This window comes from Balearica regulorum, chromosome 7, assembly GCF_011004875.1.
Source record: "Balearica regulorum gibbericeps isolate bBalReg1 chromosome 7, bBalReg1.pri, whole genome shotgun sequence".
NCBI lineage: Eukaryota > Metazoa > Chordata > Aves > Gruiformes > Gruidae > Balearica > Balearica regulorum.
This window is the reverse complement of record NC_046190.1, coordinates 7889183-7908663: the sequence shown is the minus strand read 5'-3', so window position 1 is coordinate 7908663 and position 19481 is coordinate 7889183. Positions and strand designations below refer to the sequence as shown.

Here is a 19481-nt window from a genome sequence, read left to right as displayed (position 1 = left end):
AACCAGAAATGTTTTTTTCTAAATTTCAGCACTTAAGAAACCTGTAGGCAAACCAGCAAAATGTCACCTCTCCCCAGTGCTTGTAATGACATTGTGCCGCTTCCCATGACAGCGCCCAGGACATCTTGCCACAGAGGAATTTTCAGCTGAGGTCAAAATTTTGACTGCTAACACGTACTATTCCCCAACATCGTTTTCAGACTGGTGATCATTTGCAGTGTCATTGCCTGTGTGTTTACGGCTATTTTATTTGACTGCCTAGCTCACTTGGCCAGGCAGGATCTACGGCACTGCAGAGGTGATTTGGGAGAGTCCACCATTCAGTCTGCCAAAGCCTGAGACTCAGATACCACCTTAAACCATTTTTTTTTTTTTCATCACCAGCTTTATGATGCTCCATGCTTTTAAGCCCATGCCCTAATGGCTTAGGGGTGTTTCACTCTGAGACGACTATCGACAAGTCCTCAAAATTTTGATTCCTAGATAAATATGCGGTTTTGGAACTCATTTCAGAGTTTATAATTATTTCTTATTAAAATTAATAAAGTGATACTATTATTAAACATGTATACTTTAAAGGATAGTTAAAGCAAACAAAAGGTAGAGACTTAACAAAAGAGGTGGAGCCGACCAGCATTTTTCAAAGCGTGAAGTTTTGCTCAAATGTTCTGTTGAATGCTCAAATAACAACCGGAAAAAATCCCATGGCTTTTCTTCCCTCCTTTTTGACCAATCTTAATTAACAATTACATAATAGTAAAAAGTTCAATAGGAAAACCAAATCATCAACAGCTTCCCAAAAGTAATTGCTGATTTGGCTGTGGTCCTAGCCCTTTTCTGCTTGTTCTTCAGTAGACACAAAGATCACTGATTAAAGATAAAAAAATATTAGTGAAGGAATCATTATTTGCCTGAATATAGTTTACACCTGCAGAGCAGCAGACTTCGCAGGTTCCTGACCTGCTCACTTCCTAGAGGTAACCACAATTTCATCAGCAAGATTAGTAAAGCAATAGTATCTGTGCACTAGTGGACATCTTTACATGCAAATAAATGTATTGAAATGCTCTCCCGCTTGCCCACGCTAATAGTGCAGGCATGATTTTGCATATATATTTTAGCATTATTTATCAAACACTTAATTGGCTGAAGGCAAGAGAAACTAGGACAGTAGAAAAGAGGAGTGATGTAAAGTCCAGCAAAGCAAAGTGGCCAGATGCTGTCAGGGTGAGTGCCAGCTCCACAGCGACAGATGGATGAAGAGGAGAAATATTCTAGACGAAAGGACCGGGAGGGGAGGCAGGGCGAAGGGGAGGTTCACCTTGCCATGTAGATGATACAGAGAGAGAAGCAAGTTGCTTCTACAATCACATCCCTCATCGGAAATGGCTGGAACAGCATCTCATTTCTCTCCACATCTGCCTTCTGACAGGTGGCAGAAAGAGCAGCACTGCTGTCAGTTAACTGTCCTCTGAACTGCTGGGAATACAAAACACCCAGCCCCACGTTTTCCTGGTAGCATATTGCTATTGACATTTCGCTGATGTGCATCCCGTATTAATGCTGCTTCTGCTGCTAACCAGAGTCCGTGTTCCCCTTCTTCTACTGCACCCCACACAAGTTCTCACCTAAACAATATAATTCACTGTCAAGTGCCCTCGGGATCCAATACTTGGAAGATGAAACATTTTTCCGCACTCCCGTCCAGTAGATCATACTTTTCTATTTCCTCTGAATACAGAAGCAGAAGCTCTGTTTTGGAAATTCAAACATGAAGGTGCCCAACTCCTGAAGCTGCTGGTTAAAAAAAGTTAGGAAAAGATAAACCATTTATAAGCCATCATACCAGAATCAATAGCGCATTAATAGCCTTGGGTGGTATGTCATGTACTAGCATAATAGATGCCAGATAAAAATAATACATGGTGGACATGTCACATAAAAGCAAAGCTACCTGCATGCAAACAAAAGAGAGATGTGCTATCAGCATATCCTCTCCCACTTTTCATTATTTTTAGAAAAATTTGTGTATAGCCAGTAACACACTTCACTGAAAATTTGCTTCTATTCCCAAGGCCAGTTAAACTTCATCCAGAGATGGGTTAGGACCGGAGAGGGCACTTTAGATCATAAACTTTTATCTTCTACCATTACTCACATTGGCAAAATTCCACAGCGTAAATGTCTTTTGTTATTTCTGAAACCAGGTGTTCACAGCGTGAAATGACTGCTGCCACAGAAACACCGCCATAAGTTTGAGCACCACTGCCTAAGAAACCTGCATTAGTAATGAAATAGCATCGCACTGAAAATGAGCACCACTAAACCGGCAGGCGATACAGTTAAAGAAATAAACGATTTGCATAGTGATGATGTCATCAGCTTAAGTCTGATGTTTGGTTCTGGAACCATTAAACTTGTGAAGAGACTTTTCTCACATTCGATGGGCTCTACCAAAAGTGAAGCTCAGTGAAGCCAGTGAAGCAAAGAGCAGTTCACGAAGTTCAACACTGGGTCACTAAAAGAAAGCAATGTACTATGTGATATGAAAGACAATGTTTTTTAAAAATGTAAATCTTTGTTAAAACGTGTTTCTTGATATTTCAGCGCAGTTAACCTCTTTTCTAAAATAGATTGAGAAGAAAAGAAACTGATAATGATGACGACCAAATGCCACAGGCTGGGTGCAACACTTGGAATTTTGTGCAGACAAGAAAAATGAGCAATTTAAATGCCAAATGGTGCAAGTTCCTAGTTTTAGGACAAGAATCAATCAGTGGCACTATTTCGGTTGGGCTCGCCGACAGGGCACACTGCCGGCGTGTTTAAGAGTGCGACCAGCGACCCTTCCCCGCCTGTATCTGTTCTGGCCGCTCCTGCCGGGCACACCGAGGTTCTGGCACGGCCGCCCTACCCGCAGCCCGGCACGCCCGCTGCCTGCCCCGGAGCATCGCTGCCCGGGGACGGGAGGGGAGGGGAAGGGAAGGGATCTCCCCCCCCTGCGCCGCTTCCAGCGCTCCCTGGCTTCGCACGGGGTCCAGAGGTGCCGCCTCCTCCTCTTCCCCCTCCTCCTCCTCCTCCTCCTCCTCCTCCTCCTCCTCCTGCCCGCTCCTGCCCTGCCGCCTGGCAGCCTGCGGCTGGCCGGGGACCTGTGCCGGGAGCCGGGAGCCGGGCCGGGCCGTCGGTGGCCGGGTGCGGTGCGGTGCGGTGCGGTGCGGTGCGGCGGGGGGGCGCGGAGCGGGGCGGTGGGGCTGCGGGGCTCCTGCGCCCACCGAGCCGCCGGCAGACCGCGGAGCTGCCGGCCGGGCTCCCCGCCTTGTCCCGGCGGTGCCTAATGGCCTTTGTCTCTCTGCAGCGAGAGCCGGCGGCGCAGGGCCGGGGAGCATGGCTTGGGGCGAGTTCAGCCTCCTCCGCTGGCTCCGGGAGAGCCGGCAGTCCAGGAAACTGATCCTGCTGATTGTGTTCATCGCCCTGCTCCTGGACAACATGCTGCTGACGGTGGTCGGTAGGTGGAATGGTTGGGGTTTGTTGGGGTTTGTTGTTGTTGTTGGTTTTTTCTCCCGTTCCGATTTATGCCAGAAATAATCTCCAGTGACAGATGTACTCCCTGAATGCATGATTAATGCTCTCAAACCAAACATTTTAAAGCACTGATTTTTTTTATTTTTTTTTTAAACACGAATTATATTCTAGGTATTGCAAACACACTGCCATACACACCAAAGTCTGGCTTTATTTCTATGTTAATTGCAGGATAAGGAAGGGTATAAAAAGTTCTTCATGATTCTTTTTTTCTACTAAACACCACTAATACTTCACAGAACAACAGATAACAGTATTTTTAGCTCATCATCATTTTTCTCCTGTGGTCACGCAACTGAAACAACAGGCTAGATAACATTGGAGATGCCTGTTTCCTTGCGATAGTTCCTCTTTCCCCCACGTTGGTCTTAAAATGATAGGTTAATAAGAAAACTGTCTAACTCGGTTTTTAGAAAAGCAGTTCCGTGAGTTGGTTTAATAAAATAATCCAAGTTTTGATCAAAGTTGAAGATGCAACTTTTACTGGCTTCAGTTGCATAGTGTCAAGATTTAGGAATCTGCTCCAAACGCTTGAACTTTTTCCACTGGTAGTTTTAGAAGTTCCTCATATTGAAATGTTTATATGAATTTGAAGAGAAAGGTTTGGAGAAACTAGTGGTTCATGGATGCACACGCACACACACGAATGCCCATGCCTCCATCGGAAGGGAATCGGGCTGTGCAGAGCCGGCTCTCGGACGACGCGGCAGTGTCAGCTTCTGAATCAGACTCCTGAATGTCTTGAGGGGCTTCAGCTTAAAAGCTGATACCCCGATGTAGACATTAGCTATAAACATATATATTTTTAGCAAGTCGATGTTTGGATTTTTTTTTTTACATTGATATACTTTCTTATAAAGTTAACATTTCATTAGTTGTTCAGTAATATGGATGCAAGAAGCCCTAGAAATTATTATAGTTTGCAGACTTACTGAAAGAGTGGGCTTTTTTAGGAAGAGATGCAAGACAAGGAGGGGTGGTTCTGTCACTAGTGTTAAATTGAATGAACCTGACATCTGTTTTTACAAATTCGGAAATGCACATTTATGAGATACATATTGATGCAATTAAATTGCAGCTAAGACCGTAAAGCATACAAAGCAGGTCCCTTCTGGATGATCTTTTCAATGTCAATTTTAAAAACAGTAGTGAGATATGGAAACATCAATATATGAGTTCTGATTACTTAATATAGGAGTGTTATGGTTTTTTCCTTCTTAGGGCTGTTACTTATCAATGTTTTTGTGGTTTATTTTAGAAACGTGTTTTATTACATTTTCAATATTTTGGTTTAACAATAGTTTCAATGCTTTTCTCATCTTTCATGTTTTCACAATCTAAATCGTGCTTCACAGTCGTGCAACAAAGAGACTCTTCTTATATTTTGCTTTCTGAATTATGTCGGTATAGAAAATCTTACCTTTATGAAAACTGGCAAAATATAAAGACTAATGTAAAAGAACTTTTTATTTTTAACTGCACTTCTGAGTTGAGTTATGGGTGTATTTTTTTCCCATGAGTAAACTTCTATTTTAGTTCTGTGTTTCCGCTGTTCAAAATCCTTACTAACGTGCTCTGTAGGAAAGCCTTGTATTTTCTAATCAATGGCAAAGCAAATAAGAAAATTTGGTGATTCCGTTTGCAAATAACCTGATAGTAAGATGCCAATATATTCTATTTGTTTTTCCAGTGCCAATAATTCCCAGTTACCTTTACAGCATCAAACATGAGAAAAATGCCACAGAAATCCAGACTACTAAGCCTAATGCAGTCTCACCAACGATGGACAATTTTCAGAGCATCTTCTCCTACTATGACAACTCAACAATGGTTACTGGAAACGAATCTGATAAGACACAGCCCAGAGAGCTGCATCATACTCAGACAGAACAAATGATAGTAAATGTGACTCCTTCCCCGTCTGACTGCCCTAAGGAAGATAAGGACCTGCTGAATGAAAATGTTCAAGTCGGGCTCTTGTTTGCTTCCAAAGCAACAGTGCAGCTAATCACTAACCCCTTCATAGGGCCGCTGACAAACAGGTATGTTATTTCTGCTACGTTACTCGGCTAGGATTTTATATTGAAGTTTTAGTCCGGACTAGTATTTCAAACCAAGCGTTTTTAATTCTATTGTGGCCCTGACTTACTGGCCTTCTCACTTTATCTGGAGGAACATTTTAGTGAAGTACATTTGATGAACATGTCTTCTAAATGCCTACACCCTTTCCAAAATAAATTGGTAAGCTGCACCATTTGATATATCCGGTATTGTACACTTTTCCTTCAGCTCCTGAGATCTTTGGTTCTTATAGAAACTTTTTCTGAAATGGTGTTGAAATTTCTTCAATACAGCTGTATGAAGCCAAAACATGCTACAGCTCAGTATTTACGAAGCACTGTGACCTGATGATCTGTCTGTTATGTCTACATTAGGCAAATGTGATATTGAAGCTGTAGGCAGGGTTCGGATCCTCCCTTGCTCTCACAGAGACTCGCACCTCTTGGTGCCATTTGGTATTCATCGATTCCGAGTCATTTGAGGTAAGAATCAGTGGGGAATTCGCACGGATTTCAGTGAAAAATGATCAAGTGTCAAATTTTGCTGATCATCACCGAGTCCAGTGGATCACAGATTTCCATCAGTACATGCTCTAGCCCAGCCATCCAATTGTTCTGTCTAAATTCTCGCATATATATGATATCTTGAAGAAAACATGTTTAAATGGTACATTATAGAAAATCTGTTTGAGCCAGGATCAAGGGTATAAGCACCAATATCAATGACTTATAACCACTGCCCCCCCAAAATCTGATCACTAATGATGTTTACATGGAGACTAAAAAGTAGTTATAATATCATTTAAATTTCTGATGTTAATAATTTATTTGATTTTATTGTTAGCATTTTGTGTAACTGTTCCCCACAGAAGCAGCTGCAGTCCTCCCAAACCAAGCAAGAGATCAATCTGCCCAGGAAATAAACTCCAAATTGTATTTAGTCAGGTCACTAAGCTTCATATTTCTTATTTAAGCTATTTTTATGAAGAAGAATTTTTCTTTCAGAAAATGATGTGCTCCAGGAATTTGTCCTTGTCAAACACATTTGTTTAAGCAGTCAGTGCTTATCATATGTGGCAATAACCAAAACAACCAACACCTTTTAATGCTATATATTTCAGGTTTTGAAGCCAAAACTACCTTTCTTAGATTTTACAGCTTATATACATTGTCTGAGTGTTTAATTTCAATCTGATAGATGAGTGTCCAACGGAGGGCTAAGCGGCGGTTTGACGCACAGTGCTATGAATTCAAAATCTGTAGTCAATCTGTGGAACTGATCTAAACACAAAAGCTTTAAATGAGATGATAGACAGTTTCATTCCTCTGTCATTTCACCTTATCTCCTACTGCATACCACCTACATGGATATAAGTACGCCGTGGCAAAGTTACTTTCCCATGAATATTGCTGCAAGTTGAGGAGGAAAACAGATTTTTGTTACCTGGATTTTCTGTATTGTTTTGTGAGGATATGATAGGTCATCCACAGGCACAGTAACATAACATCAAATAATATTTTCACAAGAGTTCTTTAGGTATTCTAGATTTTCCTAAATGTCTAAATTATTGCCCTGTTGATATTTACTTTTCTCTGTTAGTAACATAATTTCCACAACCTGCCAAACCAGGAGAAAAGCAACAATGTGCTCCATCCATGTTGTCCACGGCTTTTTCAATAGCGCAGTTACGTCATAGTGTAGATATGACCTCCGCTCTTTCCTTGGTAGACGTTGGCCCAAGTAAGAGGGTACGTGTCCCTGCCGATGCCTCTCCGTGTGCCTGCGCATCTCAGGGTGGGAGCCTGGTGCTGCCTCTGCCGGCTCCAGGGGAAGCACCTCTGCCCTGGAGCCAGCCGCAGGTTTGGCAGTAGGTGTTCTTGCAGCATCTCCCTTCGCTGCTGTTAGGAGCAGGGTTGGTGACACACTAGTGTGAACATCAGTGGGGTGAGCTGAGATTTCCTCCTGGAAACATCCTACAGGTTTGGTTTTGGTTTTTTTTGTTTTTTTTGCACGGGGCTGAGTGTGTGTCTGCAATCACAGGGGCAGCTTTGCGAGCTCAGGCCCCCAACAAGTTGGAAAAGAAAAATCAAGGAGCACATCGCCCCAGCGTCCTGTGCAAGAGACTCCTCTCATCCAGCAGAAATGAGCACCTTAGTGGCAAAGTGGCCCTAAATGAGATTTAAGAGTAACTGGTTTTGTTTCATGCGTTATTTGTATCTTGGTACCAGGATCTGCCTTACTTCTGAGAAATGTTTAGCGGGAACTATCAGTTGACACATTTATCATTTAACTGTAGAAGTCATTGGCAAAAAAAGCCCCTAAAGTTGACATTTCCTAAAAACAATGTGTATATGATCAGTTAAAAGCAGTGTGAAAATTGAGATTATTATAAATGAAACAGAAAGTATCTGAGTTATCATTATAAAGACTCTTCCTTACTACCGATAAAGTGTTTAGTGAAAATTATTTTTGCTGTTAATACTTTTGCAAAATTTCAGCAAAATATCACAGCTGAAGGAGAATGGGTTGCTTAGTTCAAGATTAGTGTGCACAGTTTGGTAAGGTACCCAGTACGTCTCTTTTGCAAATAGGTAGCACACTGTGTTCATGGTTTTTGTTTTTCAGTCAAATATAATCAGAGTGGTTTAGAGTTTTAATTGAGTATGGAGTTCCTGGCTTTCAGTACACACTGGCTTTGAGTGCTTGAGTTTGTACAGGATGCAACAGGATGTTCTATTCATATGAGTCTGTGCCAATCGTTACTTTATTTTAGGTTTTCTGGAAGTTTTGTAGGCTGTTTCCCCCCTTTTTCTATAACTACTGGAGCTGTGGATTTTTAAAAATAAATTTCAAAATTGGTTTAATTCAAGAAGTGAGTTCTGCTAAAAAATATTCCTTATTTAAAGCCCAGCTTTTTCTGTGGAGTACCAGACAAAACACACACTTGACTTTTAGTCAACTGGTTTACAGTTCACGAAACAACACAATTTACCTTTGGTCTAACAAAGTCCTAGCAAAGGAAACGCTAGGTGATGGCTTTGCCGTAGGATGTCAACAACACACTTCCCACCGTGGCACTGCTTCAGGGCAGAGCTGGTGAGATTTTGTGGCTCAGACGCACATTATGTTTCTCCTTGTAGCGAAATTGGTAAAAAACTGTACAAATACCACAGCACGCGATACAGGGCACTTGGTGAGGAGGATGTATTGGCAAAGGGAGACTGAAGGCTCTGCCTAATCTTTTCCAGTGAGGAAAGCGGGCAAAAGGCCGCTGTGCCCTCTGGAAGTTACTGATTTGCTCCATTACGTTTTCGAGCTCTTAGGAGCTCTATGGAGGAGGCTGTGAACCCACTGTGCCAGCCCCACAGGCCACTAGAGCCACTGAATGTCTCACCTGCCCTATCTGTCCCTCCCTTTATTTACCAGTATGAAAAAATGCATAGTTGTATCCTTGTGCGTATCCATATTGGCCTCAAAAATCATTAAAAAATCAACAGATATTTTCATCATTATTTTTACACCAGTCTGGCTACAGCTTTGAACTTCTTTGGAGGAGAGTGAGTGACTAGAACCACGACAGTGTACATGCAAAGAGTGAGGCAGAGAGATAGGTAGCATTTGTAAGTGCTGAATTGCAGGTCAGTCCATATATAAGCTTTCCTTTCAGGTTTTGGCAGGTGATTCAAATGACGAGTTCTGTGGGTTGGACAAAGCCCCTCTGCCTGCCCTGCACGGAGCATGTGGGTGGAGAGCACAGGGACCACATCCCTGTCCCCGCACCTTCTTCCTTACCTTCACACACATGCAGCAGTTTGCTGGTTCGTAACCTTGAGGAAAATACTCTTCTTGCCGTACGTCCTCCCAGTCTTCGCTGGGAGTGAAGAAGATAGCCAGACTGCCAACCGGGACAGCCTTAACAAGGGGTGCTCGCAGTGGTGCCGGCGTAGCTGTGTAACAAGGTTGAAATCAGTGGATTTGCAGCACTGTCATGGATGGATTAATAGGCTTTAATCATCCACAGCTGCTATCCTGGTCAGTGTAACCTTTATTTTACTGCTGCACAGGACCCATCGATCAGTTGTCTTATTGTAGGCTAACCTTATTAATGGATGTAATCCACTTCCAAACAGTCCTGCAATCTGGGGTCAGCATGGCACTGAAACAGAGTAATTTAGGCGTTCTCCATCAGTGGCAGCCTTTCCTCTCCCTCCTTCAGCTGATGACTTTGGCTTTTTCAGAGGTCAGAAATACCTGTAAGAAGCCCTTTTAGCTGCTGGTAGGCTTGGTGAAACATGCTGGACCTTGTTTCAGATTCTCTTGGAGGTTTTTGAAAGGAGTGCCAAAGAAAATGACATGCTTGAGCATGGTAATGAGAAAAAAGAAGAGGCAAGACAGGCTGTAATATTCTTTTGTGTTACACACATGCGGAGGAACAAAGTGTAGAGATAACTGGCATGGAGCATGTCGTGTCATGGCCAAGAAGTAGAAACTGCATATTCACGGGTTTCGCGTGGGAAGAACATGAATGGCCCAGGACCAAGGGACAGAATCACTGAGTAGTTGGCTGTTACAGTTAGTGCCTCTCCTTTTTGTAAGTATTTATGTTACATAGCGTAATTGTTCAGCAAACAACTCCCAGTCTGTGATCTCTCATAGCTATTGGATAGATCAGGGGATGCAGCTGCAGATTAGATGTTTGTGGTAGCACAACCTCCAACTAATTAGTGCTGCTATTTCAGGAGGAGGCAGGGTTTGCTAAGATTGTGCGGGAAAAGACAATCTGCATATGTAACTAAATGTCAGCTGGATGTGGGTAAGACTGTCCCCTGAGCAAGAGCAACCACGATTTCTAGAGGTTCAGTGGTCTCATGCAGGGGCAGCCCACCAGAATTGTGCATCTCCAAATTGTGGGTGAAGCTCCAGGCAATTTTTTAGCTTTTCAGAGAATTATAATGATTTGTTTAAATGCATGTCCTGTGCTGACCTGTATACCTTTGCATCATCTTGTATGGATCACTGGCAATGCAGACTTTGACCGAAAGGACTAGCTGTATCCCCATAAAGTCTAGTTCTGAAATCAGTAATTTCTATGTGGAGGAAAAGGTATACGTTAGACCTCAGTATGTGCCATAAAGCATCATGGTCTGCTGGGTAGCAAGAGTAGACCCGAGTTCTGCTCTAGTTCTGCCTTCATCACCCTCTGCTATGTATTGCTTCACTCCTTGCTATGACTCTGTCCAAGATAAAGGAGGAATAATATCTGCAGATGCAAAAATTAAGAACAGTGCTTGAACAGTATTTCATTGAGCGTTAGAAGGGACTTCTAAAATACTTGTTTTCTTACAGCTTTCAACCACCAGAAACTTTCCAAGTGTAGGAAGCCGATTGGAAGAAGAGAAACCTTGATAGAGGTTTCTCCTTTGGTTAAGGTTACAGAAGTAGTATGCCAGCCCTTCTCTTTAACTCATTAATGTTTAGAGGAGGAAGATCTCACAGCTCATGTCTCTGATCTAGTGATGGAAACATGAACGTGGGAGCCACTTTGGATGGCATTTGTCTTTATGCAAATAACTGAATTTTATTTCAGTGTGCTTGTAGCAGAAGCAAATTGCTGTCTTATGGCCCCGGTGTCAAGTCTAAGAGTTGCTTGATTTCTCTACTAAAAATTAGACTTCTCCTCCCATAGTGTCCATCCTAGATACCTCTGGGATGGCCTTGATGGACACTGCTTTACTTTGCAACAAAAGAAAGCATAAGGACATTCAACTTCTGCTTGCCTAGTCCGACAGAGAAAGATGATATCACTCACCAACAGCAGTTGAAGGTGTTTTTTTTAATCTGTACTAATATCAGTGCTTGCTTTAAATGAAAAATTAAAAATAAAAGCAGTTATGGTCAAACTCTCTGTGACCTGTTCTGCCTGAACTGACTGGGAGGGGAAGTGCCTATCTCAGCTCTGAGGCAGGCAAGAAGTTAGGAACAGGGGAGGATAATTTTTTCTTTCCTTGTGTACATAGAAACGTCAGTGGAGATTGGCATCCCATGGTATAATACTTACTATACACACAGTAAGAGAAGAGATAGGCTTAGAAAAATCATCCACTTTAAATAAAGCAGACAAAAAGTAGTATTGTTCTCTTACAGGCCAGGTATCAAGGTTCTGAAACATTAAAATGTTTATCATAAGGCCACAGAGGAAGTCTGTGATAGTCCCAGAGATTTAATTTGCTTTGGAGATACTGGTCCAGTTAAGTACCACACGAGTAACTAGTCTGTGCTGGATGTTTGTAACACCCACTTACAAATTTCAACGAGAAGAATCTGTGCACTACATTTTTGTCATGTTTTAATGTAGTGATAATATTTAAGGCAAAATTGTTCTTCATTAGAGATTTCTGTGGCATGTGGAAATGTGCATGCTAGATTTCTTTCATTCACAAAACTCAAATGCTACAAGACGACACATAATGAACATCAAGCCGTGCACTTCGGAGAATTTTCCATTATCCATGGTCCTTACCTGTATAAAAATTATATTAATGAAAAAACAAAGCGTAGAATAATTAGGTTGGTTTACCTATGTCAAGACTGTAATTATTAAAAATAAAAAGGAATTATACACTCTTCCATTATTTGATTGACCTACTTAAGCCAATATTGCCAATATAAATGCCTAACAGTGTCAAAATGGGCACTGGAAGTTGAAGTCGATCAGTACTCCTTTGAAAAGCATCATCCATTGTTGAAGAATTTGGCCATTAAATAATACAAACACATTTAAGATGCAGAATCTTACAAAAAAAGAGTTGTGAATAAAGTGTGCTGAATAGAATATACAGACTCTTTAGAGCTACCTGGGTAGTGGTTTTGATTCTAGGGTAGATTTTTAATGGCATGAAAAACAGTATATTGTGAATTTTTTTGTTGAAAATTCATATTTAGCTGCTGAAAATATGTGTTTGCTTTCCAGACAGAAAAACCTGTATTTCCTGGAAACCTGAAAAAACTTAGAGCAACCAGGCATTTCTTTAGGCTGTTTAGAGTCCTGATGAAGAAGTGGGCTGATGAAGAAAGTTTTGTTAGCTCCATTTTTACTCTTAAACCCATGGAGAGCAAAAATATTATTCTCAGGCTCTTTGGGATGCTTCCAGTGCTCCTGACTGAGGCAGAACTCCCAAGAAAGCTGATGACAAATTTTCCTATTAAAAAAGCCATTGGTTTGACCATGTCTCATTATAGTCCTTGTCTCATGAGGATGGAAGCAGACGAGCATTGAAACACTACTGGGATATTTCAAAGCTCAGCATGCTCAGACAAATCTTCCCTTCTCTTATTCTCGGCAACCCCATGGAGGCCCAGAGGGGCTTTATTGGGAACAGTTATGGTGGAACGAGAACAGAGCAATCCAATTCTAATGAGGGAATGATTTCTTCCCGGGATTTCAGATAGAAAGTCTGCTGTGCCAGATGAAAAGCCAATTGTAACGTGGACAAATTTGATCATGCGGTCTGCAATAAATGGTTCAAAGCCTACCAAGGGACTACAGGTTGGGTTTTTGCAGTGTGTGCGCTCATGTGAGTTAAGTCTAACTCAAAGTGTCAATGAGACAATCCCAGAAATGTGAATGTTCATTTTGTTTTCCAGAATAGGCTACCAGATTCCACTGTTTGCTGGCTTCTGCATCATGTTTGTGTCAACAATCAGTAAGTGTCCACATATTATTTGGTCTGGCCCAGATGCAACTTTTAAATAAATGATCTATAATAATTATCTCTAGAAATTCTTCTCGATGTAGAGGGACTGATTTCCAAGGAAAATTCAAGAGTGCCTGCTCCATGTGGATGGTGGTGCTGATGAGATTTGACAAGCACACTCTTACGAACGTGCTCTAAGGAATTCACCACCTTCCATCCCACCTTGGCGAGTCTCTTCCTTAGCTGAATCTTTCTCTCAGGTTCTTGTAATCCAAAGCAGTGCTCGGACAGCTTTAAACAGCCATGGGAGGGCTGTCAGCTGTGAGAGGGCTGTCTTGCAGGATCCTTAACGACTAGCTATCGTAGGGGCTTATCAGAAAGATCGTGAGGCTGCAGTGGCTCATGAGTAGAATATGAGTCAACAGTATCACGGCGTTGTTAAACATCGCTGTGGGATGTGCAAACAGGAGCATAGCCTGCAAGTCAGCTGAGATAATTTGTCTGCTCTAATGGCATTGATAAGGCTTCAGCTGCTGTTTTATGTTTGGTTTTGGCATGGCACTTAAAATTGTGACCCAGATGGAAAGAGTAGAAAGGAGAACATCAAGGATCATTAGAGGCCTGTGAGGAATGGTGAAAGAACCAGTTTAGCTCCAGAAGGCAGATGTAAGATGTATCAGAGTCTATCACAAAAAGGAATGGAACAAACACTTTTCCATGTCCCCTGTACATAAGAGAAGGAATAACAATCTTAAAACTGTATCATCAAGGGGACTAAAGTGCTGGAGATTACCTGGTCTTAGAGTTACTGACAGCTCTGCATTTTAGGAACATGTTAGACAAATTTTGGTTGGGATGGAGGTAAGAATAGTGAGCCTGATTCATGGCAGAGGGAAGTACTGTTGATCTGCTGATGTCCTTACTTCCTTTATTTTTCTTGATTTTTCTCAGTCCACATGGGTAGGGATTTTTGTAAGACCTGATGAAAAGCCCAAGAAGCACAGTGCCACAGGGCGCGTGGGAGAAGCACGCGTGGATCTTGTGTTTAGTTGGTGCATAACAGCTTCCTCCAGCTATAACCTGTCTGGCAAAATTCCCGAGGTGGCTGAGATAGGACCTGAAAAAAGTTTTTAAAAAGTCACTGTGGATTTAATGACCCTGACCATGACACAGGCTCTACAAGCAGAGATGTGCTTGGGTTTCTGGGACGCTCCTACTTTCCAGTGTTGTGGATGTGGAATTTGGCTGGACTGATGAGTGCAGCATCCAGGAGCTCTGTCCCAAAAAAGCAGAGTGGAGCCTGGGGTAAAATCTCTTGGGGAGAGATAAAGAGGCATCTCCTCAGGTGCAGTTTCTCTGGTGGTCTGCTTGTTTGGACGATCAGGAACTTGCTACAGCCCTTGAAGAGGTGAAGCTGCCTTAATGCACCTTCAGCCAGCGGTTGCTGCACAGCATCTGCTGCAGAGCGAGCAACATCAGGGTAAAATCTCTCTCCACCCATTTACTTATTGGAGGAAACATTGGTGCATGTATGCGTGCATGCATACATGCAGGTAGGTGCATGTGTGTTAGTTAAATCCTGCTTTTCTTGAATGCCTGGAGCTTCAGGCTGGGCCGCCCTAGATGAAGCAGTGTGGGGAGGCAAGGCTGGGAAGAAAAGTCTTACTACTCCTTCTGTGTGCAGCTGAAGCAGAGCAGGATGTAATCAAATCCTAAGTAATTAGTTAAAACTGCTTGTGCGCTTGCATTCTGTGTTACCAGGAGGCTTGGACACCTGAGAGCAATTCAACACTGACACATCTAAATGCAATAAGAGAAAATAATGCAGTTAGCATTGAAAGTGGCACAAGTCATTGTAAACACTGGGCTAAATTGTATGAAGTTTTTGTGATAGTTTCAAGAAACCTAACTTTTAAACCTAGTTAGAGTTAACCTAATTTAAAAAATTTACCTCTGTTTTTTTCTGTAGTGTTTGCCTTCTCTGGAAGCTACACATTACTGTTTATTGCCAGGTCCCTTCAAGGAGTGGGTTCCTCTTGTTCTTCGGTAGCAGGTAAGAGAAAAGATGATAGACTAAAATGCAGATCACCAATTCTATCATTTTTTAGTCATTCTCTGAACTGTATTTTGTCTGCAGTTTTGATAATTAATACAAAAATATGCAATTAAATCAATTTCATGTTTTTTCTGTCCCTGTCATATAAAGTAGCTCAAAAGCAAATGTCTTTTCAGACTTCCTTGGTATTTGGGTTGCAGTAAGGTAGAGCACTAAATGAACTGCGCTCTCCTTGGGATTTCTGCATCTGCGTCTTCGTTTTAAATTCATTTTTAGCCATTTTAAAGGTCATTGGGAACTTATGTTGGTACTTGTTCTAGTAGGGATAGCAGCTCTGTCTGTTACTGAAATTTCTGTTATAAAATGTTGTTTTCAAGGATTTACCAGGCTGTCTGCCAGTTTAGACTCAGTTTGCCTGTACCAGATTTCTAATACAAGGTTCTAATTTTTAAATGACCAGATGAAATGGAGTATGGGTTTTCAGCCCAAATTATTCAACAGTTTCTGAGACTGGAGAAAATATGTTTTGTTCATGTTAGAACATTTTGCAGTCTTTTCTTGGACAAATATCCCGTGGATATCAGTGGCAGCAGAAATACAAATTTGGCTTCGGAAGGGAGGTGAATACAGCGTTTTGTCAAGAACATGTCTTTTGGCTTCCTTGGGAAAATTGCCCCTTCCAAGTTGGACTGGCAGGGTTCACATACACTTTATAGAAACTTAACAAGAATTTGGCAGCTCGATTCCTCCTGGGTTTCTTTTTGAGGGATTTTGCACCAGCCCACATCTGGGCAGCGCTGCCTGGGGCAGCTGGGGAGATGCAACACCCCAGACTGAGCATTCGAACTTGGAGCAAGAAGAACCTGATGCTTAAGATGGGGTTGAAGCTGCACAACAAGCACTAGTTCAGCCAAGAAATTTAAGCGTGGATGAGTAGTGGGAAGAGTGGGGATGTGGCTAAGGGAGCAGGCAGGGGCTGGTATGAGGAGCCAGCGATGGGGAAGGCAAAGACAAGCAGGAGGGGTAGAGCCAAGAAAATCTATCTTTTCTCCTTGTACTCTGGTTGAGGTTACAAGTCACGCTTTCTGAAGGGAAGACGTGCCAGAATCAAAACTATTGTTCAGCTTTAACTCAGTCCCCGTGCAGTGAGCACCTTGAGATACAGCTCTTGGACGAGTACGTGACCTTTTTCACAGACAACCTACAAAATAGAGCAGAAAAGGCTGAGAGACCATCTAGACCACCCCTATCCTGAAGGCAGGATCAGCTATTTGTCATTCCTCATGCATACTTGACAGGCATGTTCTCAGAAGCCTCCAGAAATACCCTCAGCATCTAGCTTTGTGCTCAGGAAGTTTTTTTCTGATGTCTCATCTAAAGCCTCCTTAGTGTCATGTAAACCCCTTTCTGCTTCCAGTACTCGAAAGAACATGAAAAACAGTTTCTTTTCTTTGTCTTTGTGGCGCTCTTTCTTATTGCAAGACTATTATCACATCTCACGTGGGTTTTCTCCTCTCTGGTTTTAAGTCGAAAGTCCTGCAGTTGTTCCTCACAGACATTTTGCTAAGCCTTTGCTCACCCTGATTGCCCTTCTCTGGATAGTGCCCAGTCACCCCCACCTTTCTTCCTGTGTTGCACCAGAACCAGACCCAGCGCTCGGAAGAAGCTCTGACTCCTTGCAAGGGCCAACAGCAGCGAGAGTCAATTCACGTATCTCACAGGCAAAGGGAGTTTTCTGCAGTATTGCTGCCAACGAGTCATTTACCTCTTCTGCATTTGTGCACATAATCATTCCTACCGAAGTGTAAAGCTTTGCGTTATCTTCTTTGTATTGCCTCCTACCTTTTTCCAGAATATTTCCCCTACTGTCACAAATTCATTGTGAATTCTGATGTCATTCTCTAACTTGCTCTTCAGCTGTTTGTGCAAACAATTTGATGTCATCCACAATCTTCAATAAGCATGCTAATCCACGCAGGACCTCTGCTCTTTTGATGTACATGATGGATGGTATTCATTTAATGATCAATCATGCAATATTTTGTTTTCTTTTTCTGTGTAGCTGTGGACCGTATTTACTGAGTCCTACTTAAGCCTTGATTTGAAAACAGAATTATTAATTTCTATGAGGACTCCTCCACAGCATTTACATCTACAGCGTCTGAGTACGTCACAAAAACACATGAATAAGGCTTCATGTTTTGTAAAATGAAGGTTCATCGTCAAATGCAGAAGTGAGGCATATGAAGATAAAGGTCAAAAGAATCCTTTAATTTTGGATGCTGAACCTGAAATACTCATTTTCCAAGTAATCGGCTCCACGTAATACCTCATGCCCAGAGCACAGCTAGCGCTGACCACAGGTAGAGCTGTGAGTGGTCACCAGACCTTTGTGTCAAGCACCAGACTATAAATAACAGATAGTGAACACTTGTCAAAAGTTTTGTTTCTGCTAGTTGAAAAGCGTAATCTAAAAGCTCTGTGACAAGGACAGGGACAAAGAATCAAGCAAATCAAGGCATCATTAAATTACCTGAGTAATACTGTACGATAGAACGTGGTCTCGGAGACCATTTACATTGCCAAACCCCCCTTTTGCTTCAAAATGAGTTCTGTGGGGAGGGAATATACATGTATATATGTATATATACACACACACAGAGATACCTGCTGTCATCTCTGTATAAGGTTTAGTAGAGCTGGCAAATGATGACCATAAACTGGAGTACACAGATGCCTAATTTTGTGTTGTGCTTTTTTTTTTTTTTGGTTTGGTTTTTGTTGTTGGGGTTTTTTTGTTTGTTTCTGCATTTTAGGGATGGGTATGCTCGCCAGCGTGTATACAGATGATGAAGAGAGAGGCAACGCAATGGGAATTGCACTAGGAGGCCTTGCTATGGGAGTATTAGGTCAGTGAATTAGAGGCTCTGCTGGCAAGAGAACCCCACCCCCCCTCTGCCTTCCCAAAGCATGTACTTGTGGTCTTCAAAAGCAGCAGCAGAGTCCCATCAAGTGTGATGTTACCGTGCTGTCTCCAGATTAGATTCATGGTGCACGTTAAGAATAGTTTTTCCCGCAGCAGCACATTTCTTATGCGGAAATCTGTCTGAGATGTTTGTCTTTTGTTTACGTGGAAGGGTATTTTGGGGAGCGAGGAGTGTGGTTATTGTCATGATCAATGAGCTTTGTGGGGATTTTGAGCTTTTTGGTCTCTGAGTGCCGGTAACGGGGTGCCCAAACGCTTGCAGGGGATGTTCAGAGTCAGAGGTGTGGCTTCTCAGCTGTGTCCTTTCTTTCTCCCTGGCAGTGGGCCCACCTTTTGGGAGCGTCATGTATGAGTTTGTGGGGAAGAGTTCTCCTTTCCTGGTGCTGGCAGCACTAGCTCTGTTAGACGGAGGTCAGTAAATACAAAGAGTCAATATCACCGTGCAGCACATCCCTTCTGTATTACTGCCATCTAACCCCCTGCTTGAAGAAATGTTACAGTATTGATTTCTTTTTGCAGCTGTTCAATTATTTGTTCTGCAGCCATCCAGAGCACAAGCAGAAGTAAGTATTAAGGTAAAACACTCTAGGCAATGGATGACACTCTGCCTTTCCTAATCCCAAGCTTTTGTTTCACAGAGTCAGAAGGGGACACCGTTACTGACACTTTTGAAGGACCCGTATATCATTATTGCAGCAGGTACCAGATCCTTTTTTTTTCTTTTTTCTTTAAACCAACTGCTAGTGTTACACCTGGCATCCTGGAATGCCTCAGGCTGAGCTGGTTTAACAATATTGTCATTTTCTGGTTTCATTTACGTAAAGCTTAAAGAAAAAAAAATAATCTGTTGGTTTTACAGGATGAATATACCAGTAGAAACATAACAGGCAGAAAGTTTGAAATGAAGGTGTCCTTCCAGCTGAGGGGACACTAACAGCTTGTGGTTGCTTGCTAAGGCAACGGGATGTGGTCATGAAACTTTCTATGAGGCAAGTGAATAGTGCCAAGGCTTTCAGAGGGAGGGATTGCCAGCACATCACAGGCAGGTGTAGGGCATAACACTGAACTTTCTTTGTGTTTGAAGAGCGGGTGAGTTTGGTCT

General features: G+C 42.3%; 1 protein-coding gene across 1 annotated transcript in view; it reads left to right on the top strand.

The window, feature by feature from the left end:
- Positions 1–2999: 2999 nt before the first annotated feature.
- The window catches only part of SLC18A2 (solute carrier family 18 member A2), a 30605-nt gene continuing 14123 nt past the window's right edge, over positions 3000–19481 (top strand). Inside the window, exons 1-9 of the mRNA XM_075757809.1 lie at positions 3000–3043; positions 3356–3505; positions 5273–5624; positions 13288–13346; positions 15307–15390; positions 18210–18302; positions 18701–18790; positions 18899–18942; positions 19018–19078. Of these exons, the coding sequence (XP_075613924.1) occupies positions 3385–3505; positions 5273–5624; positions 13288–13346; positions 15307–15390; positions 18210–18302; positions 18701–18790; positions 18899–18942; positions 19018–19078 (904 nt within the window). The 5' untranslated portion in view covers positions 3000–3043; positions 3356–3384. The remainder of the gene's footprint in view (positions 3044–3355; positions 3506–5272; positions 5625–13287; positions 13347–15306; positions 15391–18209; positions 18303–18700; positions 18791–18898; positions 18943–19017; positions 19079–19481) is intronic.